We start from the raw sequence: 24,443 nt of genomic DNA on the forward strand, positions 1-24,443 counted from the left end.
CAATTCCATGCCATGGTCCAACAGTAAACTAGCTTAGCAGACCTTGGAAAGCACTACTTGACAAACACAAAATGCCACAGTAATCAAAAGGTTTAGGTAGGATATTTCAGAGATGGAACGTACCTCTTCTTGTAGGAATGATGGTACTGACTTGCTCAGTCCTTTGAGTTTTTCAGGATTGGAAAACGGCTTATCAGGCTGTGAAGGCACTGTGGAAACTGAAGAGCAGCAATTCAAAAGGCTTCAAAAATACATTTGTACATCAAAACAGTGAAATTCCGTAAGAGGACATGGTTAGAAACAAGCAACTTCGATGAAATACATGCACGTGCACAACCAGCTTACAACTTGGATGCAAGATTTCCTGCCTGTCGCCCCCCCATATAGGACCCAGAGAAGCTATCATTAGGAAGGATAGTCCACTTTGACATCTCCTATAACACTGACCAAAGAACTTTGTCTGGCAGGAGCAAAAATGTTTATGTTGCTGACATGACATACAAGCCTGGGTGCTGCAAGCAAATTCTGATCAAATGTGATGAAGAAAACATTTTCATTTTTACCTGCTAGACTTTCTTCCCAGAGCAAGGATAAGTGCACTTATGCAGTAACCACACCATCATTGACATTAGAGTCATCATAAGGATCTTGGTAAGAAGTACAAGCCAAACTCTGTTCTTTTATTTACTCAGCCTAATTAATTGCAATAAGAACATTTATGTAAATCAAGCAATTTTTAGACCTGAACAAGGAAGTTTCAACTATTCCTAGTTAATTATAAGATGCATATCTCATTAATGATGCACTTTTTTGCAGCTCATCTCTCCCACTTTTGTATACCTCTACTGAAGTTCAGTTCTATGCTCTATACAAAGCTTAATTGCACAAGCTAGCCTTGCAAAAATCCAGTTTGCAGTAAGCCCACAATTATGCTCTAACCATACTTATATTTAATAATGCACTAAAGCTCTATATCTTTGGACTGGATACACATTGTGAAATGCTCCAGTACTGAATAACGTATGACAGAATTACTTGGCAACAAACAGCCAGCTACAGGGGCACATTATCTATTGCATAAAATGAAACACTGCATACAACGGGATTGTTTGCAAGGCATGAGTTAAGCTTTTGCAAAGCTTTTGCTGTTGAAGCTCAAATAGTGCTCCACGTATCGGTTATTGTCAGTATGCAGTTAGATGAAGTATTCCCATTGAGCAAGTATCTAGTCCAGATGTATAACTTGTTAGTTGTTAAATAAAAAAAGGATATTTAAAGTATTAGTTTAAATATCAGTGGAGAAGTCACTCCATTGTCTGCTGGAAGAATCCTGTTACTCACTTCCTGCTGTATTTTCATTCCTCTCTTGATGCTGATCAGGTTTCAGACCTGCTCAGTGCAGTATTGACAACAGTCACTCAGTAGCACAAACAGCTTTGCAATGTTATAAATAGCACCAATATATATTTTATATGTGGGAAGTTTTTGACTTCCCCAGACCCCATGTAGTTCTGTGTTTTGCATCGCTGTCCTCCTTTGAGGAGCTGGATGATAACAAAGGTAACATGAGTGTATAAGCTAGGCAAAGCAAAAAGATGAATAGTATTTTCAGAAGAACTTGCCTTATTCTGTCTGTACAGCTATCAGTTTGGCTGTTTGTCTTTTCTTTAAAAAAAAAAAACAAACCAAACCTTCATTCTTAATAAATGTAACTCAAACACCCCCCACCCTTTTCAGGTAAGTGTCTACACATTCCATACTGAATGTAAAACATGCTTTCAGTGGGGGTCTCCATTTGAAAACAAAGTACTTAAGTCTTGTTAATTTACTGGACATTGCATGCATCCTATTACGCTATGATCATTCTATTTATACTATAGGCCACTAACATGCAAAATGCTTTAAAGCTTCTAAAACATGACAATAAATGCAACTGCGCACAAATATTTTTTAAAACCGTAGTGCTCCAATGCAGCAAATAAAAGAATTGTGTGTTATATTCCAGCATAGTCAGTGTTCATCTTGACATGTTCCTGGAGCAGGTTTGCTTTTATTTTGCTTAGATTTGGAATTTCTAAAGGTATATAGAAAAATTTAACAGTAAGGCATCTGTAATGCACTAATGGACTGATAACGTCAACAGTAGCTGATCTAGTAGCAGTTCATCTATTGCTTAGAGTAATTCTACTTTGCTGGATTGAGACAGGGATTGTAAGAGATGTTCCTTTTCAACTGATGTGTTCTGAAGTGTGTTTTGCACTAGCAAAGTCATCTTGCATCTTGTAAAACAACACATTAACAGAAAAATTCAATATTTACTCAGGCCAAGCCTTTCAACTGAGCTGATGTTCAAAGCTCTCAATGATTTCAGTAACTGTTTCATAGGCTAAATGACCAAAGGCCAAAATAACACACTGACAGGTGGCACAGAGTTTCTGCAGATATAGCAGGACACAACATAGGTATATTCCTTAAGAATAAAACAATGCAACAAAATTCTACAAAAGCATTTCAGTCATGTTGAAGTTAATCAAATCTAAAAGCGCAATACAATTCTTGGCTTAAAAAAGTCCTTCACTAGCAAACAGAGGCCATTGAAAAAACAATAAACTTCCATGCAGACACAAAAGATATTTACCATCTTCAGCACTAAGAGCTAATTCTTCCTTTGGATTATTTATTTTTCCTTTATCTGTGCAGGAAAAAAGTAACACAGAAATTTTGCTGTTCAGTATGATAAAATGGATGACAGTGGTACTCACAGAATTAAAAGTAAAGAGGACAAAAAAACAAATAAACCAGCAGAGCCATGGGAATGGTTAAATTCAAGATATGCTTTCTACTTCACACACTACTTCAAGCCTACATCCAAGCAGCAGTCTCATGTTGACACAGTTTCTATCAGTGTGCTGTTGCAACAATGTTAGTGCATACCTAAAACCTAGAAACTCGTTAGAAGCAAGCAATAGCATAAGTAGTATTAGAACAGTAATTTGCCAACAATAGCCAACATCTTTCAAAATCTACACCTCCACACTTCCATTTAGAAATGTAAGTTCAGTTTATGTCTTCCCCATTAGACACGAGATAACCATTAGACGTGAGACAAGCATGAAAACTCAGGGGCAGGGTGAAGTGAGACAGGAATAATAATTAAAAAAAAAAAATCCTAAGAGGCTACAGAGGGAAGTCAGGAATGAATTTTAAGTACAATCTTGTCTCACTGTATTCTCTTAAAGTGAGTTTGGTATATTAACTGCTAGAACACACAGGTGAAACACTACTAAACTAAGATGATTTCTTCATACTTCCACTGTCTACTAATTTGACCCAAGCAAGCAGCCAGGAGACAATGGCGGTTGCTGCTCATTACTGATTTGGGTGGTTGCCAATACTTTCACTATTGAAAAACTATCCAAGAAACAGTTCATCACTGATTAACATAGTGCATTTTTGGAAGATGTCTGCTTCACAGACCAGAGTTGTTTCAAAATTAACACAAAGAACTGAAAACTAAAACGTATGAGAAAAGAATTCAGTTCTACAGTACAAGCTCCATATGGCTTATTGAGAAACAAAGACAAAAACACTACTTGGCAAAGCTGTATGGAAGACCAGCATGAACACATTTAAGCCAAACTGGGGGTCATGGGAGACACACACAAGCTTTGTGCTCACTTGAGGTGGCTGATGAAATGTCCTCTAGACTTTTGGAAGCCATTTTCCTATCTGCACTCCTTTTCAAAGCCATCAAAACAGGGTTTAATTCTTCTTCTGAACCTGTTACGAGACAAAACACATGAACACTGCACACACAGACATGCCATTTTAAGCAAGTCACTAAAAAACCAGCCATGGATTTCTCATAAGAATCTATTTTGACTGTTAGCAAAGACAGTGAACATTCAATGAAAACACAAAATAAATCCAAAATACACAAAATAAATCCAAAATAAACAAAACAAATGCCTAATTTTAAATGTCCATTTGCTCTAAGTTCTCTCAGCCATCAGGGGAGAGAGGCAGGTTGGCTGATTTGCCTGTGTAGTTATCTCTGTCTATACTGACTAATAAGGGGGGCTCAGGCAATTATGGCACTTAACTGTCTAAGAACAATATAGGATAAACTCAGACATAAGCCATTTTGTAACCATCTTGTTATGAATCAGCACGAAAAAGTTAACAGCTTTAGTTTTTTCCTCTGTGTAAATTTGCCCCTTATATTTATTCCCCAGTGAAAGTAATTCTGTTTCAATACTTGAGTAACAACCACAAAAAAAAAAAAACCAAAAAAACCAAACAGCTGTAGATATTTGGATCCCTGAAATTATGCAGTTGCCTCCAAGGGCAGAATCAAGACAGACCTAGATCCTTCAGAAACCTTTAAGACCTTCTCTCCTCCCTCCCTTACTTTCCCCTCCATTAGCCAACCAACCAGACCTTACAGTGTTGCTGCCTGTAATTATGGGTAAAAAAAAAAATAATTATGTTTCATTTTTCCTCATTTGTTCCGAGTTTTCACTGACTTCCATTGGAATCTCACTTTCAAAATAGGCTCAAGAGTAAATTGGCAGGCCCTGGAAACTTCACAAATTTCTCAGATTCTCCAGGTGAAGAAGACATCCCCAGTCTCTCAGGAACAGATAATTTAACCTTTTTAATCTCCTCTACCTTAAGCTCTTTGATGACTAATCACATTCTATACATTGACTAGAGCTGCCATTCAACCAATTAATAAGAATCCTTGTAAATAGACCATTTCATTTATATGGCCACTTTCTAGTGCAACAGGCAGCAATGCTAAATGAAATAGCACAGAGTATTGGTTTTGTCTTTATATCCAGCCATTCCACTCATAAACATTTACCTTTGAAGACTAGCTGGTCAAACTAAAGAATGAACTCAGTCAGCCACTGATATTTTTTTTTCCTCTTTTAATCCAGGATATTTAAAAGAAATACCAGATTTTGAGTGTTACAATGTTATTAATTTGAAGGAGATATCACAGGGGAGGAAGAAAAGGGTAAATCATGAAGACTGATATGATTGATTCATGCTGCTAAACTCCCCTTATTGAAGGGGCTTACCCAGATGTAGTATGTTTTTGTCAAACACTTCCCAATTAAAGGACTTAATTAGTTCTTCCCATCTTTCCCAAACAAATATCCAAAGCATTCAATTAAGAAATAAGCATAACACAGACTTTTGGTTAACATATTTCTAGTTGGCTACCAAAAGAAATTGTAGCCATGTTTAACAACCCAGCACCATGAATTTTAGAAATCAAACAGCTCACAAGTTGAACTTCTGGTTCCAGAGTAGGACTCAGAATTTTCATCTGAAAACTTGGATCCCAAATTTGAGCTGTCCCCTTCCTCTTCATCATTATCCTCATGCTGAGACCTTAGGCAGAGTTGAGCTCCTCCTGCCTGGGGGGAGATGCTCTCATCTTTAAGTGGTGTGCTTGCTCTTCTGAATTTCAACAGTGCTTTAAATTCTGAATTCTTTTCAGAGGCATCCAAGGATGTGCTTTCATCTCTCCTTCCTTTTTCATTTATCTTCAATGGCTCGATTGCAATCATATTGGTCTCTCCTTCCAAGGGAAGAAGATCAACTGGAGCCATGCTTCTCTTTTCTGTTTTATTAATAGCTCCATTTCTTCTAGGAAGATCAGAAGCTTCAGTTTCATTTACTGCAAGATCATTTACTGAAGCTTTGATATTTTGTTCTGGAGCCCGCCCTTTGACAGCTATCTTCATCTGTGTATGATAGCTACTTAAAGCACTATATGGCTGTGACACTGTCATGAATAGAGTCTCTTTTTGTGATGGAAATGTATGATTCCCAAACTTTTCTGGTTTATGTAACTCTTTGGATATTGGAGATGAAGTTTCAGATGCTTCTTGAAGAAGCTGTTCTAAAGAGCTACTGAATTCACTGAATTTTGCAATATTTGAAACAGAAGTTTTTTCTATTGTTTCTTGTATTCCTTGAGGAGGATCTCTCTCTTGTTGATGTGGAGCATGCAGACTTTGACTAGTCTGTATTTTACTTTGTATTTTCTTATCCGTATTTTCCACCACAGAAGCTGGTGTTTCAGAGATCTTCTTTGGTAGCTTCAGCAAATTAACATCAGATACTTCATATTCAGCCTTGGACAGTACAGATCTTTCTATGGTCTCACTTATCTCCTGTGGCAACTCTCCATCATGCTCATAGGTTGTGCTTTTAGCTTCCACCTCAGCAGGCCTCCATACTGTGCTGTCAGCACATTTTGGTTTAGGAGGTGGCGTTTCAGAGGCCTCTTCCAACAGCTTCTCTAAAGCAGAACTCAAGCCACTGACCTTGGATGGAGCAACAGACTTTTCTATGGTCTCACTGATTTCCTGTGGCAACTCTCCATCATGCTCATAGGTTGTGCTTTTAACTTCCACCTCAGCAGTTCTCTGTACTGTGCTAATGACACGTTTCGGTTTAGGAGGTGGCATTTCAGAGGCCTCCTTCATCAGCTTCTCTAAAGCAGAACTCAAGCCACTGACCTTGGATGGGGCAACAGACTTTTCTATGGTCTCACTGATTTCCTGTGGCAACTCTCCATCATGCTCATAGGTTGTGCTTTTAACTTCCACCTCAGCAGTTCTCTGTACTGTGCTAATGGCACGTTTCGGTTTAGGAGGTGGTGTTTCGGAGGCTTCCTTCATCAGCTTCTCTAAAGCAGAATTCAAGCTGCTGACCTTGGATGGGGCAACAGACTTTTCTGCGGTCTCATTGACTTCTTCAGGCTGACCAGTATCTTCTTGGCATGTTGATTCTATACTACAATTAGTTTGTGATATACTATTCATGTCATCGGATGTTTGCATTCCCATCCTTGTATATTCAGAAGGTTGATACGCAAAGGTTTCTCTGAGCAGGTTCTGCAAACCAGCTTGAGGCCTCTGAGAACCCTCAAGATTATCATCCTTGTCTGCTGCCTGATGTTGTAGACAGAAAGGTTCAAATTCCCTAAACAGTTTCCTGAGGCCTTTTTTGTTTTCATGCTCATCTGTTGATGTCACACTCATTTTTCCTGTGCTTTTGCTTATTTCTTCTTTTTGATCAGCAGGAGAAACGTCATGGCTCTGTTCCACTGTTCTTTCAAAGACCCTGCACTGATCTGGCTCTTTCAAAATGTTTTCTTTTAGGTTCAAGCTAGATGACATCTCAGAGGCTTCCTTTTCTACCTTCTTTAGGCCTAATTTGAATACATCAAGCTCAGCTTTAGGTAAAGCAACCTTATCCACAGTCTCTGCAGTTTCCTCTTTAGGGAGACTGACATCTAATGGAGTAGTCTTGTTCTCCACTTTTTCTATAGGTAAACATAGACAATCATCTACTGCTGTCTCCTTTAAAGCATCTTTATCACCAGGTGACTGGAGAAACTGCAAGGAAACATGATGTTCTTTTGATGAAACAATACTTTTTTCTATAGATTCTTTAACTTCTTGCTCTGGAAGAACCATCTTTTCCTGGGGTTTTGAGATAACTCTTTTTCCTTCCAGCTGGACAGAGCATGTATTTTTTGCGTGTGCCACATTCAGACCTTCCAGGGTAGGTGATCCTGGAGGCAGTTCACATACCATAGAATCTAATTTCTGTGTTTTTTCTCTCTCAGATGTTTGGATTTGTTGTTGAATTAACTCTTGCTTGCTTATATTATCTCTGCCTTTATCTTCCCTTGACTTTCTTTCATAAGTTATTGAACTAGTATTTGGCAAAGAAATATCTCCCCTATCCATGCTATTCTGTAATTTAACTCCAGTATCCCAGAAGTTTCTCAAACTCTGGAACTGTGAAGGATCTGAAATTTGATTCTTGAATTTTTCATTCAGTTTTTCTTTTAAAGACAAAACCTGGAACCTGGGCTTCTGCTGGGAAGAAGTAACAACTTTTCCTTTAAGTGTTTCTTTCTCACCTTTGTCTTTGCTTTCTAGGGAAGCTGAAGTGGCACCAACTCTTGGCTGCAAGTTACTGGCTTTTGGCAATTCTGTATATTCATGAACTTTACCATCAGATGGAAGTATTCTTTCTACTTTTTCAACTGCATGGCCTGGTCCAAACTCAGAAGAGTTTTGATGTTCACTTCTTGAAGCCTGGCTTGCACAACTTACTTCAACACTTCTTAAAATATTCTTGCTTTGATCATCCAATTCATTAGGTAGGTACACCGCAGTTGGTTTTATTTTGTCACTTTCTCTGAGACTTTTCAGAGCACTGCCACCTGATACATTAGTATTGATATTAACTTCATTCTCTCCATGACTGGGGATAGTTTTATCCCTTTCCCAGAATGCTCTGATCTCCTTTATTCTTCTTTTTTCTCGTATTGCCTTCTCTGATTCACATTTCTGAAGTGGTAGCTTGTGTTCTTGATTTTCCAATAAATTTGATTTTTTATTTTGTTGCTTGATTTCCTGACCATGTTCTCTTTCTTCAACTCTTGAACAGTCAAATTCAGTTAGTGATTTGTCATTTTGCTCCTCATTCTCTTCCCCTTTCACCCTCTCTTTTATCAGCTGTGTATCTTCTGAAATAAATGATGTAGGTGAAATACTATTCCATTGTTTAATCTTTCCAAAGGATAACTCTTTTGTAACTTTCGTTTTTCCATCCATGCTAAGCCCACTGTGTTCTGTAGGAAGAACTGCTTTTCTGGATGAGAAGTCCACTTCCTCTTTGGGTTCCCAGCCTTGGGATCTGGCTGATACATGTTTCTTATCTTCAGTACCAGACCTTCTTTTAATCCAATCTAAAACTTTTGATACAGATTCATCAGCCACTTTCATGAGTTCATCAGCATGTTTTTCAGGCTTGAAAGTGATTTTAACATCTTGCTCCTCAACAAGATCAGGCTTACCTTGTTGAAGACTTGTAGAATTGGTATTCAACACCTCATGTGCTTCTGTCTTAGCAGAAAGCTGATGTTCATCTACAACGTAAACAAACTTATCAGACTTAGGAATCAGACACACAACTCTACAAATGTCTGATCTGTCTTGAAAAATCTCTCTGTTGTTTTTTTTTTTTTAATTAGTAGCAGAGAAAAGTGTTCTCTGTCCTTGTGTTTTTGGAAAGAACCATACTGCAGGCAATAGAGTGAAAAATAAATTCCTGCACTTAGATATCCTACTGGAAGTTTAATCACATTACTTTTAAGGGTGCGAGCAGATAAGATTAGTTATCCCCATTGTAAAGGAAATGGCTACATTGAAGAGAGGGCCAGGCAGGGGGGACAACCCAGCATATTTGTGTTTAGTTCCATGAACAAATCCCAAAGTCACAATTTGATTACTACCAAGGACAGTCGACAGCAGTACACCAAAAATTCTAATCCTTCAGTTCCTGTGCAGACAGATTTACCAGGCCTTATGACAGGAATTTTATCCAAATACCATCACTTCACCTTCATCATCCGCAATAAAGGTGCCTATCCAGGCTCTGATCTGATTGTTAATTCTTAAGAATACCTATAGAAGATCACCTAAAAAACATTGACCACATTGCAGCATTAAAATACGAAAAAGTGATTTAGAATCTAATTCTGCACTATGTAGCACATTCCTACTATTTCTGTTTCCTAGTTGTTAATTCTTAGATACAAGTGATTCAAACATTAATAAATATGTGCTATATGCTATTGCATTCTGTTCTTCACCCCCATTAGTCTCTTACCAGTAAAATTTTTGTGTGACTTTGATTCATGGCTCAGGACCTGGTTGGATTTATTTTCACGTGTCTCATCAAGACTCAGTTCATTATTGCTATTTGGCAGGATATTGCTGGAAGCCTTCTGTGGAGTTTCAAGTTTCTTAGGAGTAACTGTTTTTGTCTGCAAGGTTTCATTAACCAGGAAGACTGACCTATTAGTGTCACAAGGGCCAGATGCCAATGTATCTTCTTGTAAGCCATCTATTGTTTTTATTTGTGAAGCTGATGAACAGGTTCCCAAAGGCTTTACAGCAGAAATTTGCTTATTCCCAGATGAATCTGATCTAATAGCATCATTTCCACTACTCTCTGTTTCATCAGATTCTAACAAATCAAACTGTTCTGTTTCCCTATGATGGTGTAGCTGTGGGCTTTGCAGAGGTTCTCCTTTACCTGTGCTAGATGAGAACCTCACTTGTTTTAGTTTTTCCAGTGAAATTTGTGTGGAGTCTTCTGCTTCTTCAGTAAAAGAGTTCTTCTCAGCTTCTCCTTCAAAAATAGTTGCAGTAGGAAGACCATTCTTTTTCTGAACATCTAACATCTGACTAACACGAACTTCTGAGTCAGTGGAACTTGAACTTGAACTGCGCTTCAGAATGCCCCTGGGTGGGTTACCAATGCCATTAATCCTCTCAGTCTGTTTGGCTGGTTTTGGAACAAAGTCTTCTCTTTGTGACACAGGATCTGTTGCTTTGTGAATTAATTTTCTAGCTTTGGGGACTGGACGCTTAACTAGTCCCTTCTGTGATTCATCGGTTGGTTCTACAGAAGGCATCTTATGTTTCTCTGATTCATCATTTTCTAAGTTTGGTTGAGGTTGGCTCTCTTCAGAGAGTGACAAAATTTCTGTAAGACATATATAGAGAAGAAATCATGAGGTTACATGACATTCATCTGCAGAAACAGAGGACTGTGACACAGTGCAGATCTAGAATGCAGTGATTATATTGGTTTATTAAAAACATCTGCAGTAAAACACAGGCAGAAATTCAATAAAGGTGTTGATTTCATTTGTATGTAACAGGAATTTTTAGCAGATTAAAATCCTGCAGTTATTTCTTATTCTAGAAATATTAACTATTTGATGATTCCAAAGATAGAGAGCACATCAAATTTTTGATCAGCTTTATTCCTGCAAGGGACAAAGTTTGCAGGGAAGGGCAGCTTTTGAACACACATACACCTCTTCAGGTTCAGAACATAAACAGCAACCTGCAGAAATGCAAACAGGCCATTTCCACATTCATATGGAACAAGGTAAAATGCAGAAATGATCTCCTGGTAGGGAGATGAAATTTTTTTTTATTCCTAATGTGGAAGTCTTTCTTTTTCCTGTTAGCAAGCTTCATAACAGAGACAGGAGAGTAATTTCCACGTATGAGCCTGTAAATTACAACTTCAAATGCCTGTATTGTGATGTATCATCACTCATCTTCTTGCCTGCAGAGAATACTGCAGGAAAGGGAGGATTTGAAAATAAACAGGACTGAGAAAACAAAGGAAAAAAATAAAGATCAAAGAGTTAGGCTTATCTTGAGCCAATAGCAGCAATGACTGGAAGGTCATAAAGACAGCTATGCCAAATTCAAGGAAATTCCTCTGTTCTCTTAACAGCAATTCAGGACAAACAGCCCTCTCACATGAAGTGCTTAATACTGACTAGAACTGTGAGTAAAAGGAAAGGAAGCAAAACCCATTTACTCACATAAACAGCCATTTCCTGAGTATATTCACATTTTACATGGGGTTTGCAATGAACTAGTTGATAACTCCAAGTAGTTAAGATAAAACAGGTTTTGATATCTTACAAAAAGAAGCAATGAAAGTAAAAATAATTTCCATATAAACCCCCAAGAAATTCACAGTCATATGCTAAATAAGTATATTTACCCTCCTTTGATAGCTGACGTAGAGTGGCTGGTCTGTTTTCTGATTCCCCACTGTTCAAGTTATCACCTGATGCAGTGGAATTAAATGGATTTCTCCTTTGCTAAAAAAAAAAAAAAAAAAAAAAAAAAAAGGAATGAACATTATAATTGCAGTCAAATTGTTAAATCAGTACAGTCTTCACAAAATAAATGAAAGTGTAGTGATTTCCTCTGCCTCACTACCCTGTCAAAGAGTCTGAAAGCATGCTTCTTAAATTGGATACATGACAAAAACCCTAAACAATATGACCCAGGGAACTATCAAAAGTGCTAGTGAAAGCCTCATCTTGTTCTTTTTGAAGTCACCAACAGCAGAGATAAACCACCACTTAAAGACACTTGAAAATCCCAGTTGTTGCAAGTTAAATAATTTTCTCCAATTCTGTGACTTTAGAGATATTGGAATGCAGCAGGACAGTTCTTTTCAGTGGCTGAAGAGGTTGGAAATAATGTCAAGCACAGACAGCCACTGATGATAACCATAACAGCACTTTAGCGCTGAACTTTTAGCGGTTTCCATTATCTCCCTCCAAAACAAAAAATACTCATTTTTTCCAACTTATTCTTTCTTCCTCAAATCTTTATTCATCTTTACCACTGAAGCAAAGAAACACACAAAATGTAAAAGAAAACTTCTGCTATATTCAATACCAGTCATACCTTTACTGGTGAGACTGCTGCCTTCATAGGTCTTTCCTCTGGTTTGTCTAACATAGAGGTTATTGTTTTAGAACTGCAAAGAAAAAGCATATAACAACTTCAACAAACAGGTCATTACTTTAAGCCTTTTTGAAAAAGCAAAACAAAGATTCATTTATACATACTCAAATATAATCTCTTGGCAGTTTTCTATTTAGCCTGTTCTTATCAGATTTAGAAGCAAACCTTCTCCTATCCATAGCAAGGAGATATTCTTGCAGCTTTGTTTCCTTGCAAAAATTTCTTTGCTTGTTAGTGAATTCAATACAACTTCTACCTGGCATGACAGAAACCATATTTCTGATATCTTTTAGATTTTTGAGAAAGCTTTATATAATCATAGCCACTCTCCAAACAATATCGGTGTTGCTGTCTCCATCCTTGTCCTACATTTATACCTTGAGAACTGAAATCAAAGTGGAGGAAAGTGCAAAACTCTATTTTAATCAGATTTTAATGAAGTGTCCAAGTCAAAAAAAAAAAAAAAAAAAAAAAAAATCAGAGGAACCCCATCACCACTATAGCAAAGATGTGATATGCCACAGATGACAACACATCCCCTCAGAGGTACGGCTTATAAAGCTATTCTTTCAATTAAGATCTATGAAATCTGTGGTTTGATAGCATAAGAAAACTAAGTTATTACTTGTGATCCTGATTAAGTATGTCCCAGGTAAGGAGGAGTTAAAACAGCTAGAAGAGACAGCTCCTACATTATATCAAGAAATATTTCATCTATTTGCAGAATGATGCAAGGTTTTTTTTCAAAACAATCTAATTTTTATAATTTGAGTTTATCTAAACATCTCAGATATGAAAAAGCATTTGGTTTTTGAAGATGGAAGTTAGATGTGGATTTAAATATGGTCTTCATATAACAACCACATTCAGTATCTTAACTTTATATAGAAAATGCTGGCATTAACCAGCTTACATGCTTATGATTTTGGGGATGGGGGAAACAGTACAAGGCAGGAAAAGATGAATATTCTCCAGGTAGGAAATATGACCTCAGGTTAGGAAGAAAAGCAACTCCTATGTTTTTTCCAATATAGCTGTGCAATGAGATTCCAATACTGAATATTTCTTTGGTCAACTATCTCTGATATGGGTGAAAAGACTTTCAGATATTGATTTGTAAGTAGCAGAGCCAGGATACAACACTTTTGAGGGCAGATGTGGTATCTCAGGACAAGAAAACAGCTTCCAGCTCTCATCAAGTTTCAGTTTCAAACAGGAGTTGACTCCTCACATGGACAAAGAATTCTCCAACCACGTAACCAGCAACAGTCTGCCCAGCTGCAGGGAGAACAACTTTCCCATCTTCTCCAGGGTGCAGTACAGCTAACCTCAAAGTTTAGAAAAAAAGTCTGGCAGCCACCCTTGAGAGGCTACCGGCCTCTGGACTGCTAAGTGTCTCTGAGAAGTAACATCACTCCCATTTTACAGGTGGAGAAACATCATTATGGAGAAGATAAGATGATACAGTAATGAGCAGCCTGAACATAAGGCTAGGAAAAAAATACCAGTTGTAATCTGAACTATAAACTTCTATATCTCTTCCTTGCTCTTTTGGTTCAACACTACCTTTAAGAAGTATACCACCGTGCATAGTGATATAAACTTAAGGTATGAGCTGATCTTGTAATGGAAACTATCTCATGGGTCAAAAAATAAACTGTTCTTATATTTCAAGACTAACTGCAGGACCCTCTTATATGCACACACCAGGTATAACAGATTGTTATTGTTCTTTTTATTCTTCTCTGATCCTAAATAAACCCCCCAATTTTCTAGTTCTCAAAGAGCTCAATATTGCAACTTTTATTAATTTCTTTTCAAAAAATATCATTCCACATTACAGTTTTTAACCTTAGTTCTAATATTATTTTTTTTTAATAAAGGCTGAAAATACATATATTTAAAGAAACTTTGTTCTGCTGAACTGGAGTTTATGTGCTTGCTTTCAGAAGCACTGAAGTTTGTGGGTTTGTTTTTATGAGCACCTGTGTGTTCCTGAACTTTGCGTCTCATCTACAACATCTACTACCCGACAGGACAAACATGCCCTTTTTTTTTTTTTTTTTTTTTTTTTTTTAAGGTCTAGGTCATGAATGCTTCAACCTTTCGCTCATTTTAAACAAGGAAAATACTGTTATGTACCCTGGGCTGCAAGACACTGGTAAGATATTCTTCAATCTGCAGTTTTTACAGGTGGGGAGGTAACTTTAAGTCTCATTGAGCACACATACACAATTCCACAATATTTTAATGCAATGCTACTTCAGAGTTACCATAGAATAATTAAAGAGTTGTTAAATTGGCATTACATGCTGAAACCCCTGCTCTAAACACATAAAGTAGAGAAAAAACCACACCCAGGATCCTATAACTAAGTCTGAAAATACGAGTCTACCCTCAACCCATACAGATGGGAAAACTGAACAGTTTCCAGATATGCTGCATTCACAAGGCTAATCCAAGAAAGTGTATGAAGCCAAAGTGATAAACACACCCAGATTAAAAAATTCCTGCACTGCAACTCAGCAAAGCAAAGTGCTGAGAACCACAATGAAGGCCCAAACTCCACAAAGACTGGACAGCACTGGACAGGAACCAAGGGGCAACAAGGCAAAGGCAGGAGCAAAGCTGGAGAAAGGGGTTATAGATTTCCAGGCATTGTCAATACAATCTACTCAGAAATGGCCTCCTGTTCAAAAACATAAGCTTTCCTGGGCTCATCCTGAAGGGCAGAGAATCTGGTGTGAGTAAAGTTAGTGTGATTTAACAGTACTCCATAAAAATGTCTTATCTAGGTATCCCAGCACCCCTATTATTCCAGAAAAGTTACATGGATTTTAAGAATTAGGACTTTTGTGCAAATTTTCACCTTGCAGAACTCTAGGACCCACACCTGTTACCTGTTCAATGTAGACTAAGAATATTTTCTAGCCTAGGGAAGAAAATAACCTACAAGTCGTAATTTGAAATATAAAACTCCTTTAACATTGCCCTTTTTTAAGAGTCTACATATAGACAGATGGTATCACTGAACAGAGGTAATATTGACAGTCTGAGTCACCCTATGAAAACTCATTCTGTGCAAGGTTACACCTTCAAAAACACTCCACACACCTGGCCTGTAAAGGCTCTGGTATGCAAGGAAAGTACCACAGTGATATAACGCCCAAGAAAAAAAATTGTTCATAGCTTCATTACTGAATTTAGATATTTGGGGTATGGGGATAAAGATCACTATGCTAATTTTAAGAATATAGTTGTGGGCTGATTTCTGTTCCACCTTATATATCAGCACCCTGACTCAACAGCAGTTCAGATCTACCAGAACTGAACTTTCTTCACATTCAGTAAGAATTGTTTCGGTTTAAGAATAAGATCCAGAACAAAAAGAGTCTGGGTAATTTGTCATCACATATCTTCTGGTCCCAATCCTCAGGTTAGCAGCTGTTCAGTTTACGCAAAGCTTGCAAGCCAGTGCTGGCCTGAAGCCCACTCTTAGAGGAAGAAGGAGAAAAAAAGACCCCAAACCCTAAAACCCACAACTCCCACAAACCTACCCTTAAAGTAGCACTTTAAAAAGTTTTAAAAGTCTGAGTGCTTGAACCACGTGTAGCATTTGGACACTAGCAGCTGTGAACTCACATTATACAATCCTAAACTCCAGAATGATACTCCGTTTCATCCTCTTAGATCTAACCCTGTTGAGACTATGCATTGCAAGGGGAAAAGTCTATTAATTCCTCACAGCTCTGCTATCCTAACAGCCAAATTAAATGTCTGTAGTGTCTAGGTTTTCCATTCCCACCCCAACTGGTGGGATTATTACTTCTCCAGCATTGTGTTTCCCTTCAATTCTGGATCAGCTGCTGCCATTAAAGACAGGCCCACAGTCATGTCAGACCATTTTCTTTCAAAGTCTAGTATCAAGAGAACAGAAAGGAGGGGTATTTTAAAAACATATGGCTCTTCCTGCAATTTCCCACATGCAATGTTGTGTAGACTAATCTCAGTCATAGTGAAATAAACCCATACTGAAATCACAGGCAATTAATTGCACGTAGTCCTGCCATGTTTGCTTGCTTCAGCTTTTGACATTTTAGAAGCAAATAATCTGAGACATCTAATCAAGTATTTATGCAAAGTAAATGCAAGTAAGCACCCAGCCCACATCTTATAGAACACTTCCTAAGGTCCACTTCTAACCGTCTCTCAAATCCTGGACTGTGTGAGTTTGCTTTAGAGGGAAGATCTTGAGCTATTGGTGAGAGTACGAGCACACATGAACAAGGCATGCATGCTGATTAATTTCTGGCACAAGTTGGAGCAAAGGGCAGGAGAGGGTCCTGGACAATAGTTATCAAGCTTCACATGGCTATGGCCTGAAATAAGTCAGCAAATCACCTCAAGTTAAAGACCACTATCAAGTTGGTCATGTTCCAAACAATTGTCTACATGTTCTTAAACCTCGTTATGTTATATATTTTCAAAAAGACTGCCCTGGCAGTTTATGAAATGTATTACTCTATCAATCACACACAATTTGTGGAGTTGTAATGGTAAGAATAACATTATAAGGCTGTACTTTTAAAGTACCATCATCTTTTCCTGATGTCCAAAATGACATGCAAAATATTCTAAAAGATATATTAAACAGCAGCATGTCTTGTGCTATCCATAAAGAAATAACCCCATAAAAATCTCCTGAAGGTAAAAGCCTCCTGTAAAAAAACCTATAGTCAGTAACCACTAACTGTCGGCATTATCAGCCAGCTTGGGGGTGCAGGGGGAAGCAAAGCTCTTTCTTGTGATAAGCAACCTTTATCATCCTTACTGTGCGACTTCATTTTTTGGGAAGTCTGTAACAAAGTAGTTTATTTGACCTTTTTCAGCATGATTTCAGATGCAGGTAAGACAAATACTCCCTTGAGTTCACTGATAATGATGTGTAAAGGGTAAGACAGACCAGTAATGCAAGCCAGAGTTGTTAAGACTTACACCAACCTTTGGTGCCATTCATCGCCAACGTGCATGCCCAGTTTGCAGACCACGAAAGTGAAAGATTCAACTGCTACTAGATACTGTACAAATGCATAGTAAGAGACAAGCCTTGCTGCAAAGAAAAAACAGATGACATACAGAGAAGGAAGGACTTAGACAAGAAAGTGAAAGGTTACAGAGCTTATCAATGGCGCAACCAGAAGTAAAACAGTCATCCTGAGAAGTAACTCTAGCTCTTACCTCACTCTGTTCACTGAAAGCACAAACAATAGCTATTTGTGTTACACGCTGGTTCTTGTTTCCTCAATGGTATTGAGGAATCTGGCCATTTAAAGACATTTCATTTCCACCTGCTGTCACCCTAGCTGAGATCAGCATTTTCCCTTTCAAATGCAGGCTTTTTGAAAGCTTTTCACACAGCCAATGAATTACTACATGTAGGTATTTTAAAGAGATGACATGCATCTCTCTTGGAAATCAACTCAGGATATTTCAAAGCAAAATGGAGCTGTTTGGGATGTTTACAGACTTGAGATAGAGTGATTTTACACAAAATCCTCTGTAGTTCAGAAACTACTTATCATCCAACTTTTCTGCAACAACTATAGCCATTCAGGCATATCCAAGCTGATTGTCTTGCCTTACTCTGAGTGGTAGCCTCTCCCTTCCAGAAAGACATTTATTTTTCTTGAATCTGACTTACTTTCTGCAAGTATGCAAAGATTCTGGTTCTTTCCACCCAAAATACATTTGGTCTCCTTAAAAAGTCTCAGAGATCTTAAACTGTGCACCCAAAAATCTGGAAAATTCTAAAGCACAATTTCTCAGTCTCTGATTCTTCTTATGATCCAAGCTTAAAATTCAGGCTGAATCAATAGTCTGGTCTCATTAAGTGACTGAATGAAGAGATGCAGAGGTTATTGTTCCCCTATTACTAACTGCAGAGGACTGATCATGGCCAAGCATTCTAACCAGAAAGTCCTGGTCTCACTTCTCAGAGCCAGACTAAACTGTGACATGAGAACATGTGTGGGACCATTCTATACACCATTGACAACTTTTTACTTGAAGAGGTAAACCAAAGATTGTTCTGCATTTGAATACAGAACAATTAACAATGCACAACTATTTGTCAACCTTTCACATGCACAGATTCCTTGGGTGATTCTGAGGAAACATTTGATGACCTTTGAAATGAAAGGCAAGTACAATATTTTGGATGGAACTTACAGCTCAGAAGTTTCACCAGTCCTAATATATACATACAAAGTGTGATTAAACAGACAGCTTACCTTGAACCAGATTTCAGTTCTTCTTCTGGATGTTCCACAATGCCATGTAGTTCTGGCGGCACGAAAACTTCTTTATTAACATTGCTCACCCAGCTGTTCTTTGCTTTGTTTGATTTGTTCTGACTTACTTCAGCTAAAACATGAAACAAGAATATTGTTGTCTCCCATGTGTTCATACAGGATTTCTTAAGAAACAAATAAAAGTATTTGCATTCAGTCTTACAGCTATTTCAAAAGTCCACTATACTTTATTTTTGTACAGAAGCAGACCTGGTGCCTTCTGAAGAATAATTTTTTTAATGCTACTAGAAATGTCACATACTGCTCTGAATACTTCACTCTACTATTCCAGGTACATCTACTTTAGACCTTAAAGTGATCCTAAATGGAGAAGCTTTCTACAACAGCCCTGGTAAAGACTGATCCTGTAGTTCTTGCAGCGAGACAAACATTGAAAATTCAGCCTTGGTGTCCTGAGGAAACAAAAGCAATTAAACCACAAGAAACTGAAAATATATTGAAGTTCAGTTAATCAAATCAATTATTCCCTTCCTACAGCAGTAAACTGGAAGTTGGTCGTAATTCTGATTTGAGCAGGTGGCTAATCCTTTATGGATAGAATTAGCACAAGAAGTTAAGACAACAAGTATAAAAAAACCCCAGCCAAACAAAAAGAAACAAAAAGCCCTACCTCATTCAGCAAATGCAAATACATTTGCATTTCTTTTTGGGGTGGGACGGAATCCTATTCTGATAACCCCCTTCAGAGTCAAAACATTAATTTACATTATTTCCTCTACTGCTTTTTGCACTCCTCCAACAGTTTAGAAATTAAGAATTTCTTAGTATGCAAAAATAAGCAAAATTTTTATTCTCACTTTTGCTATCCATAACTGCAAGCAAAAATATCTTCACATCTAATGAGTTATTGAAACCAAGCAATTGCACAGTGTTCTGAATGAACCAGTATGCCCCTTTGTTCAAGTCATAAGATTGGGAGTAATTAACCTTCCTTTAAGATAATATGGCTTTAAGTACTTTCCTTTAAGTTACTGTAAAATTTAGGTAGAATTTTACAGCTGATTTTCATAACTTTCAAGTCCAAAACCAGCCAAACCCACAAACATGCTGCACTAGCCACCTGTGAATTTTTGCATTCTTTTCCATTTCAGGCCTTTTCTTGTTAACTTAAAAACCCAAAACCATCACACAGTAATCTCAAACTGACTTAACTGCCATTATCCAAACTCATCTCTGGGAATATAGGAATTTAGAAGGTGTAACATTGCAGGATTAGACACAGGAAAACAAGGCTAAATTGTAGTTAAAAAACCTATAAAAAGTAGCAAGCTGTAGTCCATCCACAGTATTGGGAGAAGTACCTTCCTTGCTCCACTAGCACACAGCAAAATCCCTTAACAGAACTTAAAAAAATAAAGACTGCAAATTTCAGTACAATCTGGTAAGAATAATAAGAGTCTTGCCCTTCTAAGTCAAAAGGACTTAGTAGAACTAGAGGAGATTAAGAGGCGATGGGGGTCAATTTCTCTAAGAAAAAGACCACTTTCTGTACAAAGAACGACAAAATAGACCAGGACTCTTCAGATTAGAAAGTCAGATGCTGAAAGATTTATAATAGAAGTCTATAAAATCCTATATACTATATTATATATGGTTTTGTGAATATAGATCAACTGCTCACTTTCATAGAATCATTTAGGTTGGAAAAGACCTTCAAGATCATTGAGTCCAACCATCAACCATGCCCACTAAACCATGTCCTGAAGTGCCTTGTCTACGTGCTTTTTGAATACTTCCAGGGATGGTGGCTCAACCACTTCCCTGGGCAGCCTGTTCCAATGCCTGACAATGCTTTTGGTGAAGAAATTTCTCCTAATATCCAATCTAAACCTCCCCTGCCACAACTTCAGGCCATTTCCTCTCATCCTATCTCCAGCCACCTGACAGAAGAGACCAGCACCACCTCACTACAACCCCCTTCAGGTAGTTGTAGAGAGCGATAAGGTCTCCCCTCAGCCTCCTTTTCTCCAGACTAAACAACCCCAGTTCCCTCAGCTGCTCCTCACAAGACTTGTGCTCCAGGTCCCTCATCAACTTGGTTGCCCTTCTCTGGACACGCTCCAGCACCTTAATATCTTCCCTGTAGTGAGGGGGCCAAAACTGAACACAGGACTCAAGGTGCAGTCTCACCTTTCTCTCCCAGGGATAATGTTAATGGTGATCAGTTCAAAACCAGAAAAGGAAATGGCCACTTCTGATGTGGAAAACCTTAATTTTAAAATGCCTTGAGACAGGACATGGTGAATGTTAAAGAGGCATGGCCTTAAAGAACTTCTTGAACAAATTAATGGGGAAAAAAAATAAGCCAGAAATACTGGCTCTATTTCAAAAAAGCCTGAGGTGCAATTGGCTGCAGGCTGGTCCTGGCCTTGGAGCCTACACATGCTGCCAGGCACTCTGAGAGGCAGGGTGCTGGGGAGACAAGCTTTTGGTCAGGTCCAGTAGTGCAGCTCTTATGTTCTCTTTTGTTTTGTTTCGTTTCTCTCCAGCAAAACATTATATTTACTTCTGATGTTCAACACAATGCATTATCTTCCCACTTTCTGATTTTTTTAAATAAGAATTTCAGAATATAATATTTATTATCATGTGAGCACTAAGCTTGTCAACATTACTCAGTTTACACACAATATACTACTACCTATCTGTACTACTAAACTAATGTCTGCAACTGTTACCTGGCACAGGAACACAGCTGGCTTTAACAAATATTTCTAATATTTAGGTGGGGGCATTTAAAGTTAACATGGACACTGGATGCCAGTTCTAGCTGCCAGAGCTCCCAGCACATATATTTCAGTAGTTATAACTACTACCTCTAGCTCATGATGCCTACCATTACGCCTCAGAGGTCTCAAAGTGAGCACCCAAAATCTTGGAAAACCATACTAAAGAGCAATTTCCTCAATCTCTGATTCTTTGCACATTCCAGGGTAGCTCACAGGGCCTCGAAAATGGAAATGAGAATGCTGTCCAAGAGTGCAGAGGCCTTTTAGTCCTACATATAAACACAAGCCAGTCTCTCCCCTTAGCAGTCATCACACAGAATTTTGTCTTTAATACATAGCATTGGGGGAGAGGAAAGCTTACACTGTAAACTATATGGGAAATCTCTTTTTTGCATCATTTTCTGCTTGTAGAAATACCAATGTTCTTCTTGTATTTTACAGGCAACAGTGTCTGAGGTTAGTTAAGTAAGAGCCAGCCTTTCCAAAATAAAATACAAACCAAATGCTTACCAAGAGTGGCAGGCTTCCGGCGCATGGACGCTCTAATAATATCTGCTCCATGTATCTTATCTCTGTGCCTCTTTGACTTTGCTTCATAAAACCACTGCCCGCTCATATTCTTTAGCTGAACATCATCTTTGACTTTTTCTGGTAAATGCCTGAGGAAGAGAAAAATGAATAAGTGAGACACACACAAAATCTACTTACTTGTGTGAACAGAATAAAAGTCAGATTTTTGTTGTTGTTGTTTTGGGGAAGGGAGTTGTTATTTTCATCTTCTGACCTGTTAGTCTCCTTATTTAATTATGAGGGATGACAATGAGCTGGGGAGGGAAGACCCTCAGCCCCATTACCCTCAAAGCATCAGCTGAAGTAACTCTTCAAAAAACAACAACAACAACAACAACAAAACCAAAAACCCCAACTTTGCTATGATAAACTCTCGAGCAGAGACAGCCCTGGAAAAGTCTCTGGTAACTGCAGATCTTGACTTCTTGCCTCCAGAGGCCAGTTTTCCAAGGTTAAAATTGAGATAAGCTAGCAGGGCAGCATAAGAAATCTGGGCCAAAATTAAGTCCATGACAGTTTTGGCACTCAGAAGATGCTTTTTCAGACTGTTCACATGGCACTACCTTTACACACACATTCCAAAAGTGCATCGTAAAGATGGTGCCATTTTTTCCATAGGTTGCACAAAAATCCTTATATGAATACAATGAGTTACAAAGGCAGACAGCATCAAATGGAAGAAGAAACAAAATAAATTTTTACAGTTTATTAACCTACATGTATACATTACATAAACTGCACCCATTGTAAATACCATGAAGCAAATTTTTAATAATTTGATCTCAGGCTTCAGGGTCACCCTGCTTTTATGAAGCACACTTCAACAGAATAAGGAGTTGCTGTGTCCACTTTGAAAGGTTGTTTTCTTTCCTCTTTAGGCATATAACACATTAGGTATACACTTATGCATGGCCTGGAGACTAACCTGCAGACCAGGAAAGTTACTACACAGATTTAGAGAGTACTTAATCAAAAAAGTCAAGTCAGGCTTCATCTGCCTTCTCCATTTATGTCCTTGCCTTCAGCAAACAAGCTAATAACAGAGCCCAAGGGAGAACTCAAAACAAATCAACTTACTCAGAGACTTTAAGGCTAAACACAGTCCACAGTTCTGTGGGATGGTGCTATCTTCCACAAGCCTGATGGCCAATCATAGAATGGTTTGGGTTGGAAGGGACCATTAAAGGTCATCTAGTCCAACCCCAAGGAGGTTCCTGCCAGTTTTATATTGTTCATGAGTTTAGGAGAAGGAACTTCTAGTGCAATCAAGTAGCTATGATGACAGTCCTTTTATTATAGGTTCCAGATTTGACTGTCAAGTACAGACAACCATTCACAGCAGAGAAAGGACACTGAGCCAGTCCCAACTCCCACACTAAGATAGACCACTCTCACCTATCACTCAACTTCTTCATCTTTGTATGGCCAGAAATGAAAAAGCTTATTTGAATACACCAGCTATATTAGAATACCTAAACTTCTTTTTGAAAGTACTGTCAACACCGAGTCCCTCCAAGGCGTGTAAACAACTTCTCTGTCTCAAATCAGCTACACACAGTTGAGGCTGCCAGGAGTTGAGGTCACCATTGGCGTTTTTAATGCCAAGATTCAACAGTCCATAGCATTACTGGGCCATTTAAAATTTGGCCCTCTCTCTTGCTTATAACTCTGTGCTTTTCTAAGAGCCAAAATATGCACTTTACATATTCTGCAGATCTTCCACGTTGGAACAGGAACACAGCAGTAGCTTCCCTCTGTCCTCAAGCAAATATATTAACTCAGGTATGAGTCAACTCCTCATTGCTCAGCCAGTTTATGAACACAGCCAGTATGAATAGTAGAAATAGGGCACACAAGAACTTCTTACACAGGTGATTGCTTCTCCCTTTCACCTTCTTTCCCATGTGTTATTTGTCTTCTCAGAAGAGATTCTCCTTAGGGCTAGAGACTGGCTTTTCAGCTATTTGTACAGCCTGCAGGGCAGCTGACCCCAGCTAGAGCTTCAGGGCAGTATGACAACACATGGCAAGGGAGGTTCTCTAGTGGGAAGGTACTGAGTCACAGGACAAGTATTCAATGCCCTCACCCTGTTTGAGCTAACCCTTCTGCCCCAGACACTGCTCACTCCTTTTTGGCTTTGTATTCAACCACTGAAATTAGGGTGTGGCAGGAGAGCTGTACAAATCAGCTCAGACCAATAAATCACTGTAGAAGAGGACAGGATCCCAGGCCTCTCAGCTATATCAGCCTACTTACCTGCTTGTTGGACTCTCAGATCTGCGAGCAATTAACATAACATAAGCAGGACAGATTCACGGATTTGTCATGGCTCTAGACTCACTAAATGTCACCTATGGCCAATGCAGCTGTCACTTTGG

General features: G+C 38.4%; 1 protein-coding gene across 5 annotated transcripts in view; it reads right to left on the reverse strand.

Annotated features, from left to right (window-relative positions):
• SYTL2 (synaptotagmin like 2) overlaps positions 1-24,443 on the reverse strand; it is a 62,918-nt gene that overhangs the window by 12,355 nt on the left and 26,120 nt on the right. For 2 of the 5 annotated variants that reach the window (XM_069808521.1, XM_069808519.1), the window contains exons 1-5: positions 5,297-8,886; positions 3,679-3,780; positions 2,639-2,692; positions 1,342-1,389; positions 124-218 (exon numbers count right to left, since the gene is read on the reverse strand). In XM_069808521.1, coding sequence (XP_069664622.1) covers positions 124-218; positions 1,342-1,389; positions 2,639-2,692; positions 3,679-3,780; positions 5,297-8,825 — 3,828 coding nt within the window. In that variant the 5' untranslated portion in view covers positions 8,826-8,886. The other 3 variants (XM_069808522.1, XM_069808520.1, XM_069808523.1) reach the window with 3 other exon arrangements.

The sequence above is a fragment of the Haliaeetus albicilla genome, chromosome 20 (genome assembly GCF_947461875.1).
Source record: "Haliaeetus albicilla chromosome 20, bHalAlb1.1, whole genome shotgun sequence".
Lineage (NCBI taxonomy): Eukaryota > Metazoa > Chordata > Aves > Accipitriformes > Accipitridae > Haliaeetus > Haliaeetus albicilla.